This window comes from Tetrahymena thermophila (genome assembly GCF_000189635.1).
Source record: "Tetrahymena thermophila SB210 genomic scaffold scf_8254658, whole genome shotgun sequence".
Taxonomy (NCBI): Eukaryota; Ciliophora; class Oligohymenophorea; order Hymenostomatida; family Tetrahymenidae; genus Tetrahymena; species Tetrahymena thermophila.
The window spans coordinates 287,863-302,991 of NW_002476425.1; the positions used below are offsets into that span (position 1 = coordinate 287,863).

General features: G+C 21.9%; 5 protein-coding genes across 5 annotated transcripts; all 5 read right to left on the bottom strand. All coding sequences in view use genetic code 6, as the record gives it.

The window, feature by feature from the left end:
* Positions 1-292: 292 nt before the first annotated feature.
* On the bottom strand, positions 293-964 carry TTHERM_00675770 (hypothetical protein; the record flags this gene model as incomplete). The annotated part of the gene is made up of 2 exons (XM_001015049.1): positions 293-752; positions 900-964. The coding sequence occupies 2 exons, from the start codon at positions 962-964 to the stop codon at positions 293-295; spliced, it is 525 nt and encodes a 174-aa protein (XP_001015049.1).
* Positions 965-2,285: 1,321 nt separating this feature from the next.
* TTHERM_00675780 (kinase domain protein) lies at positions 2,286-5,244 on the bottom strand (the record flags this gene model as incomplete). The annotated part of the gene is made up of 17 exons (XM_001015050.3): positions 2,286-2,376; positions 2,436-2,525; positions 2,859-2,948; positions 3,056-3,145; positions 3,257-3,346; positions 3,426-3,515; positions 3,571-3,660; positions 3,726-3,815; positions 3,935-4,024; positions 4,080-4,157; positions 4,305-4,391; positions 4,442-4,531; positions 4,588-4,677; positions 4,731-4,820; positions 4,964-5,053; positions 5,114-5,163; positions 5,221-5,244. 17 exons carry the CDS (start codon positions 5,242-5,244, stop codon positions 2,286-2,288), a joined length of 1,410 nt encoding a protein of 469 aa, XP_001015050.3.
* Positions 5,245-6,713: 1,469 nt separating this feature from the next.
* Positions 6,714-8,192, bottom strand: TTHERM_000675789 (hypothetical protein; the record flags this gene model as incomplete). Its single annotated transcript, XM_012797437.1, has 2 exons — positions 6,714-7,573; positions 8,171-8,192. The coding sequence occupies 2 exons, from the start codon at positions 8,190-8,192 to the stop codon at positions 6,714-6,716; spliced, it is 882 nt and encodes a 293-aa protein (XP_012652891.1).
* Positions 8,193-10,287: 2,095 nt separating this feature from the next.
* Positions 10,288-11,700, bottom strand: TTHERM_00675790 (transmembrane protein, putative; the record flags this gene model as incomplete). The annotated part of the gene is made up of 1 exon (XM_001015051.3): positions 10,288-11,700. One exon carries the CDS (start codon positions 11,698-11,700, stop codon positions 10,288-10,290), a length of 1,413 nt encoding a protein of 470 aa, XP_001015051.2.
* Positions 11,701-13,632: 1,932 nt separating this feature from the next.
* TTHERM_00675810 (hypothetical protein) lies at positions 13,633-14,498 on the bottom strand (the record flags this gene model as incomplete). Its single annotated transcript, XM_001015053.2, has 3 exons — positions 13,633-13,706; positions 14,053-14,080; positions 14,391-14,498. 3 exons carry the CDS (start codon positions 14,496-14,498, stop codon positions 13,633-13,635), a joined length of 210 nt encoding a protein of 69 aa, XP_001015053.2.
* Positions 14,499-15,129: the final 631 nt, after the last annotated feature.

Here is a 15,129-nt window from a genome sequence, read left to right on the forward strand (position 1 = left end):
CAATAAATAATAATTATGGTTTTTATTATTTTAGAAATTTTATTATTTCTATTTAAACATTAAGTATAATTAATTAGAGAGTTAAATATAATGTTATATATTGGTTTGTTATCATAAAAAGCTTATTTATATTATTTTTTTTAAATGAAAAATTAATATGAAGTCTTATAAATATCTAAACTTTTAGTTATATCCTTTGTTTAGTTTGCTTGTATGTTTAGTAATATCAGTAAAATTTTAAAGAATATTTATTAATAATTTCTATATTTCTATCTATCTAGATTTACTAGAATCAAATTTTACCAATGTCTCTAGATCTAAAATGTAATCCATCGTGATCTAAATTAAGATCATTTGATCTACTTCTAGTTTGCTCTATTATTAGTTAAGCTTCTGAAACTTAAAATGAAGAAGGGAATTTGATCCTATTGAGAACTTAATCACCGTTTAGATATGCATAATCAGAAATATTTATTAATACTTCTTTTTGTTTATTTATATTAAATTTATTTAACTAGCTTTTATAGAAGTCGCATTAATTATATTAGTTAGTTTCATTTTTGTTTACGCATATTTATAAAACTTTTTTTTATTTTTTGTGATTTTTTGATTAAATATTTTCTAAATAATTAGTTTATAATTCTTAATCTTAAATCAAATATTCTGCTTGAATGTTTTATTAAGTTTATTTTGAATTTATATTGTAATTTAGGTGGTTTTAGTTAGCAGATATTGAATATTTTTCATAATAGCTTAAAAAAAAATATAAAATGTAAAATATTAAATTTTAGTTATTATTTTATAATAGCTATGGTTATTATTCCTCATTGTTTAATTAAATTTATAAATTATTTTTATAATCAAATTCTTTATTTGAGTATTAATTGAATATCAATTACATTTAGTTTTATGATTAGAATATAATTGAAGAAGGCTCCATTTACTATCGATTTTATTCAGTCATTGTTTTATTGATCTTTTTTAAATTTTGTTTTAATATATTGAATTATAATTTTTTAATTGCTGATTCTTTTTTAAATTTAATGAAAAACATAGAATCTTAATTACTATATTTAGATTTTTTATTTATTTAGTCTAATTATAGGTTTTTATTAACTCTCGTGCTTGAATAGTAAAAGAATGCTTTGATACGTGAAAGTAAATTTTAACAACTAACTAATTAATTAATATCTTTATTATTTTAATATCACTAAATAACATCAATACTCAATTCTAGTTACTATATTTAGTTATTATGTATATTATTTAAGAAATCCTCTATCTTACTTAGTTTTTTTCTATTTGATAATTTATTATTATTAAAACTATAAAAAAAATTAATTAATTTTATATTTCCTAAAACAGTTCTAGCACTATTTTTAACTTATTTATTTAATATTGATATAAATAATAATATTATTTATTAAAATTCATTAATTTTATTAATGTTGATATAAACAATAATTTAAATTTATTCTATTTAATAAATTTCAAATATTTATCGTTTCGCTTCTTTAATTTCTATTAAATTGTGGCCCATAAATATTAAATAAATTTTTTCTTTTGTGCTTACAAAAATCTTAAAATTAAATATGTTTAGAAAATATTTCTAAAATTATTTTAAGTCTCTTTGATGAAAGTAAAAGCTTATAAAATTAAACTTGAGCTGAAAATGCTGTTTTATTATAAATTCCAATATAATTTATTTTTCCCTTTTGTATTGAGAATAACCTTTAATTAATCTTAAAGGGTATTCAGCTTTATTCTACTCTTTAATTAACATTTTTAATTCCTATTCTTTTATAAAAGAAAATTCTATTATTACTCTACCATCTCAAATGCATTCTTTTCCTATCCTTTTTATTCATTTTATCAAAATACTTCTTTTATTTGATGATTAACATTTTCATTATTCATAAATTATTAGAAACTAATAATTGAATAATTATGATGGTTAATATAAGAAAGATATTAAAGGTAATCAATCATCTATTAATTTACTCATTTTTAAATTTTTTATTTTTTTAATGCCTTTTTTAATTATATTAATATACTCCAAATATAGTTGTAAATTACTATATCTACTATACTAAATCTATTTTCACAATCCAATATAAAATTAAACTTAGATAGTTTAAAAAGGCTTAAATAAAAGTTATTTTTTACAAATTTAATAAGATTGTATTAATAAATGAGAAATTAAAATATATTTAAAATACAAAAAACATTTTACAAAATAGATATGAAATTATAATTTATTGATTTTATTCATAATATAATTAAAATCATATTTTTATATTAAATGCTACTATTCTTTTAGTCTTATAAATGTTCTAAATTATTTACTTGATGAACTATCTTTTGATGCCATTTAATCTATTTTAAAATTAAATAGTTCTTCATTAATATATTTATTTAGCAAACAAAATATTTACTTAAAGAAAATAGTTGCAAAATTTAAATTTTAGCACCTGCTAACTCCGTTTACTATATTTTACGCTAGAAGATTTCCAACTCTATTTTATCTTTTATTGAAATATATTTTTTTTAAAAATTAAAAACTCATACTTGCATATATCATTAAAATATAATAATTTTATTATTTAAATTTAAGTATTTAATTTCTAATATAAATTAAAGTTGATCTTATTATTGAACTAATATTTTTCATGATAAATAGATAAGGAATTTTGCTTTTTCTTCACTAGAATATAAAATTGATAGCTAAAAATATGCTTGAATTTTATAAAAATATATTTAGCTGCAATTTAAAAAATTATTTATTTAGTTTGTTTGTTTGGTTGTTCTCATAGTGGATTGAAATTAAGCAGCATTAATTGTTTAATATTAATATTTACTTTATACTAATTGTCAATTGCTTAAGATTAATACAAGAATTCAAATCAAGCTATAATTAGTTATTATTTTAAGCCCCAATATGGTTATCGCTTTTTATTAATATTAAAATATCATAAATTACAAATTTATATGTTTGTTTTAAGTGAAAAAAATGTATATTTTATTGTAAGCAATTATTTTCAGATTAATTAATTACCCAAGATTTATTTCTAGGTTCTCAATTTTCTAACATTTTCCAATTCCGTTGCAAAGCTCAAAGAAACCCTCTTCTTTTATTTGATTAAATCTTTTAATTTAAAAATTTACAAATAAAATGTCTAACTAAAAATTAACTAAAATAACTTAAAATAAGCTAAAAAATTTGATTAAGTAATGAAATATTTAAAATCAAAATTACTTCAAGTAAAGAGTTAAGCTAATCAAATTTTAACATTTTCCTACTCCTATACCTAAATTAGATTCATTTTCATTTCTAATTGTGTTTCGACTTTATCATATTCAAACAAGAAAATGATATTAAATATATAAATGTGAGTAAAAACATGTAACTTAAAGTTTAATTTTACTTTAAGTCTAAAATTAAATTTTCAAGTTTTTAGCAGTATCCTATTGATGAAAATAGGCATGAAGCTCCTCTATCAGAAACATCATTTTCACTTAATTATTTTAATAAAGTCTTTAAAATTTTTAGCAATCAATCAAATGAAATACCTTAAATTGATAATAACAGAATTCAAGCTTAGGCATTAAGCTATTCCTTAACCTAAATCTATTGTACCTTCATCTCCAATTTTATTTTTGCTAAGTATTAATTTTAAATTTGCTCAGATTTTTATCTCCATATAATAATATTTATTTAATTTTACAATAAGTTCAGTTCTAAATTGTATAAATTTTAGCACTAAGCTAATCCTTTTCCTATAAAATAAGCACCTAGCTACTTTATTCTATTGACTCTTTTAATATATACAAGTTTATATGCATAATAATGTAATAAAATAGCTATTTATAAATTAAAACCTCTTAAAATAATATCAAAAAGATTTTAAGTTTGCTTTAAATTAGAATAACATACCTTAAATCGATGTTAAGAAAAATTAAGTTTGTTAAATTTTCTAAAGCCAACCCTATACCTGAGGATTCTTCTTCCTCAATTTTATTCTATCTTTTAAGAAATAAATTAAAATTTTAATATGATATTTAAATAAAATTGAACTTACTTCAAATCAAGAACTAAATATTAAAGATTTACAAAATCTTTTATATCTAATAATCCACTTCCTTCAATTTTGTTATTTCTATAATTTTAAAAAATTTTCTTTAAATTATTTTTTTATCAAATTTTTTCAAATTATTTTTGAAAAACTTTTTGATTATATAAAATAAATAAAAGTTGGTATTAATTTTGGAGAAACTATAAAAATTAAATAGTTTTAATTATTTACGATAAGTACAATGTTAGATTTTTAAGGTTTTTGCAATTATGCAATTCTGATAGACTAGAAACAAAATCATCATTAATATTACCTTTACTTTAATTATATTAAATTTATTGTTGATTTAGAGTAATTAAAAGTTTTACCTTATTTCTAACTTTAAACTGCTTAAATTAATACAGTTTGATAAACCTTTACTAAATTCAGAAACATATTTACCAATTATTTAGTTTTCACTAGAATATATTAAAATGAAATAATTTAGATAAAAAATTAATTTATGCTTTATTACTGTAAGAATAAAATTAATTTTTTTAAATTAGTGCATTTGCCTAATTCAGTTCCCAATAAGCACAAACCATAATGACCGATTTGATTTTATCTTTTAATTTAAAACATATTGTATAAAACTAATATTATCAATGAATATTTTACCTCAAGTCAATCATAAGATCTTCTAATTATTTGCATTAGCCAATACCAATACCAATCTAATGAATACCATCTTCCCCAATATTATTATTCCTGTTTTTGTTTTATAAAATTAAAAACAAAATTACAATCAAATTTAATTATAATAGTGAAAATAAATAATAGAGTAAAGTTTATTTTTTCAAAGATAAGCAGCAGGATATAAATAAAATAAAAATCTGTTGAAATGATTCTACTTTAAATTAAGTTTTAAAGATTTTATGTTTGAACACTTTTAGAGAGCTTCTGAGAGTTCATATGTTGCTTTATCCCCAATTTTGTTAAAACTTTTTTAATAATAGAAAATAAATAGATAAAATTTACTTATGAAAGAATAAATAAATTACTTTAAGTTTAACTATAGGTTTTAGTGATCCGATAATTCAGAAGAAATAAACTTTTTAGTATTAAATTTGTAAAATGATTTGGATAAACAATTTTAAATAAATATTACCTTATTTAAACTTGTAATTATCATTTTATGTTATAAAACTTTTTGCTTTTCTAATCTTGGAAATGGAAATGTACTTTTTCTAATTAATTAATATAAAAAATTCAAAATTTTGTTTATTTAAAAAGCAGATTTTTATTAATAAATATTCAAGAGTAAACTTAAAATAATATTGATTTATATTCAATCACTTTATAGAAATTAAATAACTCTTCATTGACAAATAAAATTAAAAAAATTAATTTTTAGAGTTTCACAATTATTTATCTCTATAATTACCCTAATTTTAAATATTGAACTTTTAAATTTTTGAGGAAAGTTTTTTTGTTTTGATTGCTTAATTTGTTGATAGATTAATTCAGTTTATGTTATTATTTTTAATTTATAAAATATATTCAAAGTGAAACTACATTTTTAAATGAATATTTTTGTAAAATTAAGTAAGAATAAGAACATTTACTAAAAACAATTAAAATGCCATTTGTAAGAATAAATAATGAAAATATAAATGAAAAGTAAAATAAAATTTAATTAAGGTTTTGAATGAGCAAATAAGATAATTAATTAATGAATGAGCAGTGGATGTGTCAATTTATTTTATGTTGTGTTAATTTTGATGACAATTATTGTTAGATTTACTGATATAAAAAATAAATTACTGTTGATTGTTGAATTTAATTGAAGATAATAGTATTTTAATATAAAAATTAATAAAATATTAAGATTATAGTTGTTATTAATTCTAATCAATTTAGTATATATTAGATATAGTATTTATTTATTTATTAGCTTGTTCTTCGATAATCGGAATCTCTTAAAGCAGGTTACTTGGATGTGCTTTTTTCTGTATTTGATACATCAATAACCTTTATTATGAGAGGTTTAAATTAACTTTTAGGAATCTAAAGAGAATTTCTATTTATATATTTTTTTGTTTATTATTTTAATTAAAATTGTAAAAGTCTGTTGCATTTGTTATGCTGAGTGACAAGAGAAACATAATCTATGCATTTGTTGGACTTTTTTAGGCTTTGATTTATATAATTAATTTAGTTACTAAGATAAATGATTATCGGTAGAGTTTAATTGATGATTCGTTTTTTGTTATTAAGTTGATGCATTTTTGAGATTTAATAAACCTACAGCAAGATTATCTTGTTTCTTGACTACTTGAAGTGGGTTTAATCAATCTAATTATTGATTGTAATTTGGTAAATATTTCATATTGCTCATCATTTACGGATGCTTTGCTTTGATGGTATATTTGTTTCTTTTTAAAACTAACTAAAATTTGATTGATTGATTGATTGAAGTCTTCTTTATATTTTAATTTAATATATTATTTATTAAATTATTAAAATAGATTATTTATTTATTTATTTACTTGTTTATTATTTATTTTATTTTTGAAATTATAAGTTAAATTAATTTAATTAGTTACACCCATTTATTTTTAAGGGTTTAAGATATTATTTTTCTCATAGTCTTTAGCTGAATCAGTCGTCGTTTTATTCTTCTTTTGGGTTGTTTTCAGAGTTGATGTAATCTGTGAAGTTATCATCATCTTCTTGCTCCATAGGTTCTTCGTTGTTACACATATTGTTGTTATTATCAACTTCTTCTAAATTCATGCAATGTTCAGTGGCTTTTTCTTCGTAGTTAGAGTTTTCAATTTTGAATTGTTGGCTTTGGCTATAGTTTTAAATGGTAAATTAATTTGATTTGATGACATCTTTTTGCTATTGCAAAGTTTAAGGGATGCTAATAATATTCTATGAGTAGCTAGTTGGTTCAATTTTCACTTAGTTGAAGAGTGATTGAGGTTGTTGTTATTGAGGAGTCGAAATTGCATGCTTTAAGGGGATTGAAGTCTAGCGAGACAAGTCTAAGTTGTTTTCAGAGTATTTGCGAGCGTTGGAAGGATGTCCGACAGACATTGATAACTCTTGCTTGATTATATCTGAGGGGATAGAGGGCTTAAGTTGAGGAGTATTGAAATTGCTCTTAGAGCTGGTATTATTATCAGTGTCTAGGGATTCATCATCTCCTGCGTTGACGTCTTTTTCTGACATCTTTTTGACGTACTTTCTAAGTGTACCCATCTTCTCAGAAGAATTTGTGTCAAAATCAAAACCATATTTTTGAGCCTTACGCAATTAGGCATAATAATCATCTAAAGTTTTTCTTGAGAGACCAACAATTTAAGCTGCTACGTCTAAATTCACTTTTTCATTTTCCCCACGAGGATTAATGAAGCCATGTTCATAGAGATTACGCCACTCATCAACTTTTCCTTTGACATAGCTGATTTATCTCTCTTTAACTCTCTTCTCGCGTGGAATGTGTTTGTGATTTTCTAGAAGATTATTAAAAAAAATTTAAAATCTGCTGAATGATAAAAGAATTAATTTTTTGAAAAAGACTGATGATTATTGATTGTAGATGAAAAAAATCAAAAAATTTTAACAAAGTCTATCAGTTTTTATTTATTTATTTTTTTTTTAGAAAATAATTGCTTCAAATAAGAATTTTCATTAAAAGAAACTAAGTGGAAAAAAGCATTAACTCCTTGTAAATTATTGATCTAAAAGTCGATCAAAAATTAACTTTATAAAATTTTTTTCTTCTTTTTGCAAATTTTTGGTAAATAAATAATTAGTTTGAGAAATCTTTCCCTCTAATAAATGTGAATGTTTAACAATAATAGTTATAGCAAATAAATTTATATCTATTTGAATTAAAAGTATTCAAAAATCTATTTAGACTTTCAAGTAAACAATTAAAGCTAATTTAACTGCGGTAAAACTTAAAATGTTAATATTTGATCTGAATTGCTGGCTTTTGTAAACAAAAAAGGTCAATAAAAGCCAGAATATTGTATAAAATTCTCAAAAAAAAGTGAATTTTTTAATTAATATTATAAAGAGGATATATGATCAATTCTGAAAAATACAGCAAATTCTTTTCAAATTCATTAAAATCGATCAAAAATTTTTCTATTATTTCAGCTAATGTTTTTATTAGAATATTGATCAATTTGCTGTTTTACGCATTAACAAATAATTATAAGTTAAGCTTTTGATCAAACATCTTAAGGCAGTTAGCTAAATATGCTTAAATAAGGCTCACCTTTTAACCTATTTTTTTATTGCTGGTTTAAAAACTAATATTTCATGTATTTAATCTTTAAATTGAATTTGTACATTTCATTATATCAAGCTTTTACTTTATATTATGTTATTATCAATTTAAACCTTTGTTTAATCTCAATATTATTGTATTTTTAAGTAGATGTCATTAAAATAAATGTAAAAGCTATAGAATTTGTTTAAGTTAAGTAAGATATGTAAAGATAAATATTAAAAAAATTTTATGTTTTTTTTAACTCTTTTAAGCAAAATTCTACCAAAAATAACTTCTCTCATTTAATGTCTATCTTTTATTGCTTGATTAAAAAGGATTATTCATTGCTTTACATTATTTCGCCAATATAAATAAATTATCCTTGCTTTAGATTTATTTTAGATGTAAAATGAAGATATATTTAGCAATTAAAATAGAAAAATATTTGTATTTTCTCAAAAATAATATGAAATCTCAATTATAATGTGTAAAAATTATGCAATAACCTATATTATTTATAAATATATACAATATTTGCATTATCTTTATTGTGTCTATTACTATTTAATATTGGATTACAGTCTCTATTTATTGCTATAAATGGGATTTAATTATTTATATCTCTGAAAAGTATATAGCTTCTTTACACTTTATTTTTAAATAAATCTAAAGTTGTATAAAATGATATTAGTAAAATTATGCTTAGATTTATAATTTGCAGCAAGAAAATGAATAAAGTTACAAGTGAGTGAGTGTGTGAGTGGATTTTAAATAATAGTTGAGAAAAATAATTAATTTGCAACTATTGAAGAGTAAAGTAAAATTTTCTTGGTTTGTGGTTTTTAACTAATAGAAAAGCTGATCGATCTATAAAGATAAATTGAAGTTGCGTTTGTTCAACTTTTAAAAATTTTTCTTATTTACCTTTTTATGCCTAAAATTAGTTATTTATTTGTATTGAAATGTTAAGCGAGTCTTAAATATTTTATTCTTTGCAGGCAGAAATTGATAGAAAAATAAGGGATGGTGGTTTATAGTACATAAATAATTTTTATATTAAAAATGAACTGCTTTTGTTGTATTTTCTGCTTTGTTTGCTACTTGCTACTTTTCTTCTAAATCCCATTCAATTTTGAGTTTTATTTTTAATCTATTTATTTTCTTTTCCCACCCTTAAAATTTTGGTGAAAAACAGAACTCGCATTAATAATAGGCTTTTGAGTTTGTTTTGACGTAATATGCGAATTTAAGAATATTTCAATATAATCCAATTTTGTTCATCCAAAGCCTATATATTATTTTAAATTTATTGAAAGAAAAAGAGTTTTTTATTGATGAAATATCTCACTAAATTTTTTAAATTTGCTATAATAGTCTATTTTTGACTTAAATCTTTCATTTTCCAATTGTCTGTCGCAAGTAGCAAACAATTTTTTTTAGTAATTTGTTTAAATATTATAATTTTTGTAAGCTTATTCTAATTTTGCTTCAAATTTAGCAGTATTTAGGTATTGCCAATAGGCTTAATAGCATGTACGCAGAAGATTTGAGTGATATTTTTAGATTTATTATTGCTTTATTCGTAAATATTGGCTACATTCTAAAATTGTGAATGCCATATGATTGGAATAGAGATTTGCAAAACGGATTAAAGAAAAATCGATCATTTAAAATTATAAAATTTAGATGGGATTCAAGAGTATTTATTTATTTATTTTTAGGATATTGCTGCGAACAGAAAGCAAGGAATTAAGCTTAAAAAGATAGATAGATAAATAGAAATAAAGAAAGAAAGAAGCAGAGAGGAAATAAGATTTGAAGAAAATATCAAATAAAAATTTAGAATTTGTATTTAGATTTTTGAAGGTGAGTTAATATTTATTATAAAAGTTAGATATCAATTTTACTTGATTTGTTAATTTATTTGCTAATTTATCATTCATTCATTCATTAATTGATTAATTGATTGCATTTATTTTTTGTTTGTTTGTTTATAAAAAGAGAGTTAGTTAATTTGCAAACAATAAGGCAGAGAAATTAAAAAAATGCCCTTAAAATTAATATTTGCAACTTTATGTATGTGGAAGTAAGTATGACTAAACTTGATAGATTTTATATGTAATTCTTAAAAATAATATGAAAATTACTTGTTTATTATTCATTTTACTGAGGAGTGGAGCACATATCTTTTTATGACAATTAATCAGAATCTTTATGTTTTGTCTTACCATTCGATTATTTATTTGAACAAGTAGAGTTATTGACAACATTATTCTAAATTCCATTCAATTCCCCGCTAGCTTGCATATTGTCAGAAGATTCATGAATATATTCTTTCTTTAAGTTCAGCTGGATAGATTTACTAGTGTACCCATTACCTGTACCTATATTTATAGTAGAAGCAAAGGAACTTCCTTAATCTTCCATTTTTAAATTTTTCATCACATTTTCATCATGATCTATTATTGGTGATGAGGAATTAGCTTCTTACTTTAATTAATCGATAAGTCTTCTTGGATTGTGTAAATTTTCAGAATTAACCATCTTCTCATTTTTAGCTACTGTATTATGGACGCTGCTATTTGTAAAAGCATTATTTGTTAGGCTGCTTTTGCTATTGCTAGACTCAGATACCATTGATTATCTTTTAGGTCTAATACTAGAGTTACTTGTTGATGCTGTAGAATTGTTTGAACCTGCATCTGAGTTTGTACGCTGGTAGCTTTAGTTACTTAGAGTTTTGCTACTTGATTTGGCATTGTTGAAGGTACCATGAAAGTTATTTACTTAGAATGAAGAAGAAGTACTTTGCTATTATATGTTGTACCAGTTATTTGTATTCTATATAGAAGATGATTATTACAAGGAGTTATTAAATAAGTTGTTTTATTGACTATTTTAATACAAAGGATTTTCAATATGATAATTGCAAGACATATTTTCGTCAATCATCGATTAGTAGTTAGCATGGGGAGGCACAGCATGCTCCTAGTTAGGAAGATACCTCAAATAAATTGGCTAGGCTTGCTTGAAATTGTAGCAAGGAATGGAGCGAATGCGAGTTATGTCAATGTAGTGATTTTCTACTGGATCCCAAATGTTGATATATTAAGCCTGCTTGAGAGGAATACCATATTCCAAGTAAATATTGTCAAGCCAATCAAGGATTTGAATGCAATCATCGTTGATAGGAATCTTCATCTGTTCAAGCATTTAAGATTGATTGCTGCTATCATGGTAGACTTAAACGTCCTTACTCAGAAATCCCTAGTAAACGCTCTATCTGCTGCGAAAATTGATGTTGATATCAGACTAGTGAGACTGCAAATGGTTGTTGTATTGATTATGACTGTCTAACATTTCTGCTTAATTTTGAACAATTTATTTTCAACTAATAAGATATTGGTTGACGCTACAACAGATATTCTAAAAGAAAATTTATTGACAGGTAAACTAGTAAGTTAGTAGATGGACTGATTATTAGTGTTTTTTTGTTTAGTTTTTTTGTGCCTATACTTGCTTGCTTGCTTGTTAGCGAATATCTGTTATTATCCAATTAGATATAATTTGTTTTTTTGTTTATTTAATTATTTCTTAATTATATTATTTATAAATTAATTAATTAATTCACGAAATGAATTACTTATCAAAAACTATTTAAGTATGTAAGATTTAATACAATACTAATCCTTTCAAGACTCTTTCTTTCTCTTTCCTTTTTATCTTTTTGATTGTTTATTAATCTATTTATTTCTTTGTCTTTGTATTTATGTATGTATGTCTATTATGCAGTCAATATTTTAGGTATTTCTAATTGTATTGATTTTAGTGTGTTTTTAATAACTAAAGACTTTTCCTTCTTCTTTCTCTTATTAATGATAAATTAATTGTCTTTTTATAATGAAATATGTGTTAGCCAGATTTTTATTTATTTATATATTTATTATTTTTTTTTGCGATTGATTTATTTTATTTTTGAGTATCTATCATAAAACAAATAAATAAATAAGAAGCTATTAGTAATTTACTTTATTAATTGAATGAACTTTAAGCAACAACAATCAATAAAATCTCTTTTTAAAAATTAAAAAGCAATTTCGATTGATATTTTTATGATCAAAACTTAATGTTGATGAATTTGCTTCTTTTTTTCTTGTTTCTTTTTTTTTTTTTGATAAGCTTGATTGATTTTGCCCCTTTTTTTGATTAATAATATTTATAAATAAATATTACATTAATCGTCCTTTCTTTTTTTATAACACACTATTTATTATACAAAATCTAACAAAAATTCTAAGTTAAAAAAGTAACACTTTTATTTGTACAGCTAACAACCCATGCTACAAATTCAATTAGATTTCATTAGACGAGGATTTAGGTATTTAAAAGTTTGAATTCACAAGTATAAAATAAGATAATAATTTGAATTATTTATGATTATACTGTTTTTAAATTTTTTAACAGTTTTTAAACCATTTTTATTTAGTTAATTTGGAGGGATGTTCATGAATACTAGTAAAAGACGAGCTAAATGTTATTTTAATCAGCCAGTTTTATTTATTTTCTTTTAAATTTATCTATTTTTTTTAAGTGGCAATTTAAAACAAAGAAAATATATTAAGCTCAAAAAAGATACAAACAAAATGCTCGCACTAAATTAATTTATAAGCATCTCCAAATAAACTCAGTTTACTATAAATATAAATTTAATGAGCTTTGACAAAGTAAAATGAGGAGAGACGCCTCCAAAAGTTTTTAGAAGCTCTTGGTACTTTTGTGAAGTAAAACAAAATAAAATATGTAAAAGAGAAATGAAATCAACAAATTATTTGAACTATAAAAGATTTCAGAAGTTGAAAGAAAGCTGGAGTCAAAAAACTAATTTATAATTATTATTATTATAAATTTATTGACCGTCTGTCTGTCTGTCTTTCTTGATTACTTCTAAAAAAAATCAAATCTTCTTCCAAAATTAAAAAATTTTTGGGTTGAAAGAATAATAAATAAATTTTAGTGTGATTTTTATAATTAAAAATAAGATTTTCTTTAATTGCAAAAGTAGCAGTAAGTAGTCTTTCATTCATTGTTTTCCCCATTTCATTTTCTTTTTTAATTAAACTTCGTCTCAATTTTCACAAATTTTTTTTTCATCTACCAGTTTTCATACATTCTTTTACTACTTGAATTGCTTGTTCTATTTATTTCTTGGATGGATTCAAAATTTTAATATTTATTTTAACAATTTTTAACACTTTTTTGATTTAAAAAGTTAAGTCTTTTCTGATAGACCTCTCAATATTTATAGCTTAAATATTTTAAATAATGTTTTAAGTTACCGCTTAACGAATACAAGACAAGTACTCTATCTCATCATAGTATAGAGAAAATTTAATTATCAAAATACTTAAATTATTGCAAAAAAAAATCCCTTTTTATTAATTTTCAAAAAAACATTCAAAAAGCTAAACAAATTCAAAACACTATTTTTAATAAAAATTTTGCTATTCCACCAAACAAAGCAAAACACCTATTTTATTTGTTCACTTTTTTATTGAAACCTAAGCAAACAAAAATTAATCTATCAATTCATATCAAACATCAATGGGTTTGTATAAAAATGCTCCTTTTCATTTCTTCTTCCTTACAAATTTATAATAAATTGCTATATTTTAACCTTTCCTGTATTTATATTCTTTTCCCTATTTTTATTACGATTACCGCTAACTTAATAGCTTATTTTCTGCATTTTAATTTTAAAATCTATCTGTAATTATTTCTTAATATAAATGCTATTAATGTCTCTCCAAAATAAAGAAAATCAAAAATATGAAGTGTAAATTTTGAAATATTTATTTGCTTATTCATAGCAATCATACTGGAGATGAGCTTGCTATTCAAATTTCAAAAAAAAAACTATGCTTAAAGTAAAATTCTTAAAAAATTAATGTCTTTTTTGTCTCCAAGTTAAAAAGGAGATATTGAGTTATAATAAATAGTGTAGCTAATTGAATAAAAATAGAATAACAAAAATATAAAAATAATATTGATACATTAGAGTAGTTAATACTCACACACATATCAACTCCTCTTTTGTTTATAATTATATAGTTTTCTTTTTAATTTAAGCAAATTCGTATTTCCCCCAAGTTTTTATGCATATTTATGATCCAAAAAATAAACCATTATTATTATGCATATTTATTTTGGTAAGTATAAATTCTCAGCCAAGTAAATACCTTTGAATACTTAATTGACGAATACACTGAAAAAAAAAAATCAAGCTAAAATTTAAATAATCTTTCTTAGCTTTTTTTAAGATTAATTGATTGATTTTCTTAATATTTAATAAATAAATAACGAAACATACTCCACCACTCCACTGGCAAAAATTAATTATAATTATTGTTATAATTTCTTTTCATATTACACTTTTATTCTGAATTCAAAAGCCAAAAAAGACAATTAACTTTTTATGTCCTTTTAAAGCGTCATAAAAAACTTTTATGCCAAATTTCTTGTTAATTTTAAAATCAAATAACTTCTATAATCCAAAATAAAAACTATTATTTTTATAAAAAAGATATTATCAAACAATACAAATTTTGATGAAATATTTACTTTAAATGGATTGTAATCTGTCTTCAAAATATAAACTAAGTTAAATTTCTTTTTGCACTTAATAATTAATCCTTACTTTGCTTCTCTAAAAGCTATTTATTTGATCATTTTTTTGTTTGCAATAGTTTAAATAAATTTATTCTTAAAAGAAATCATATAATTAATTACATT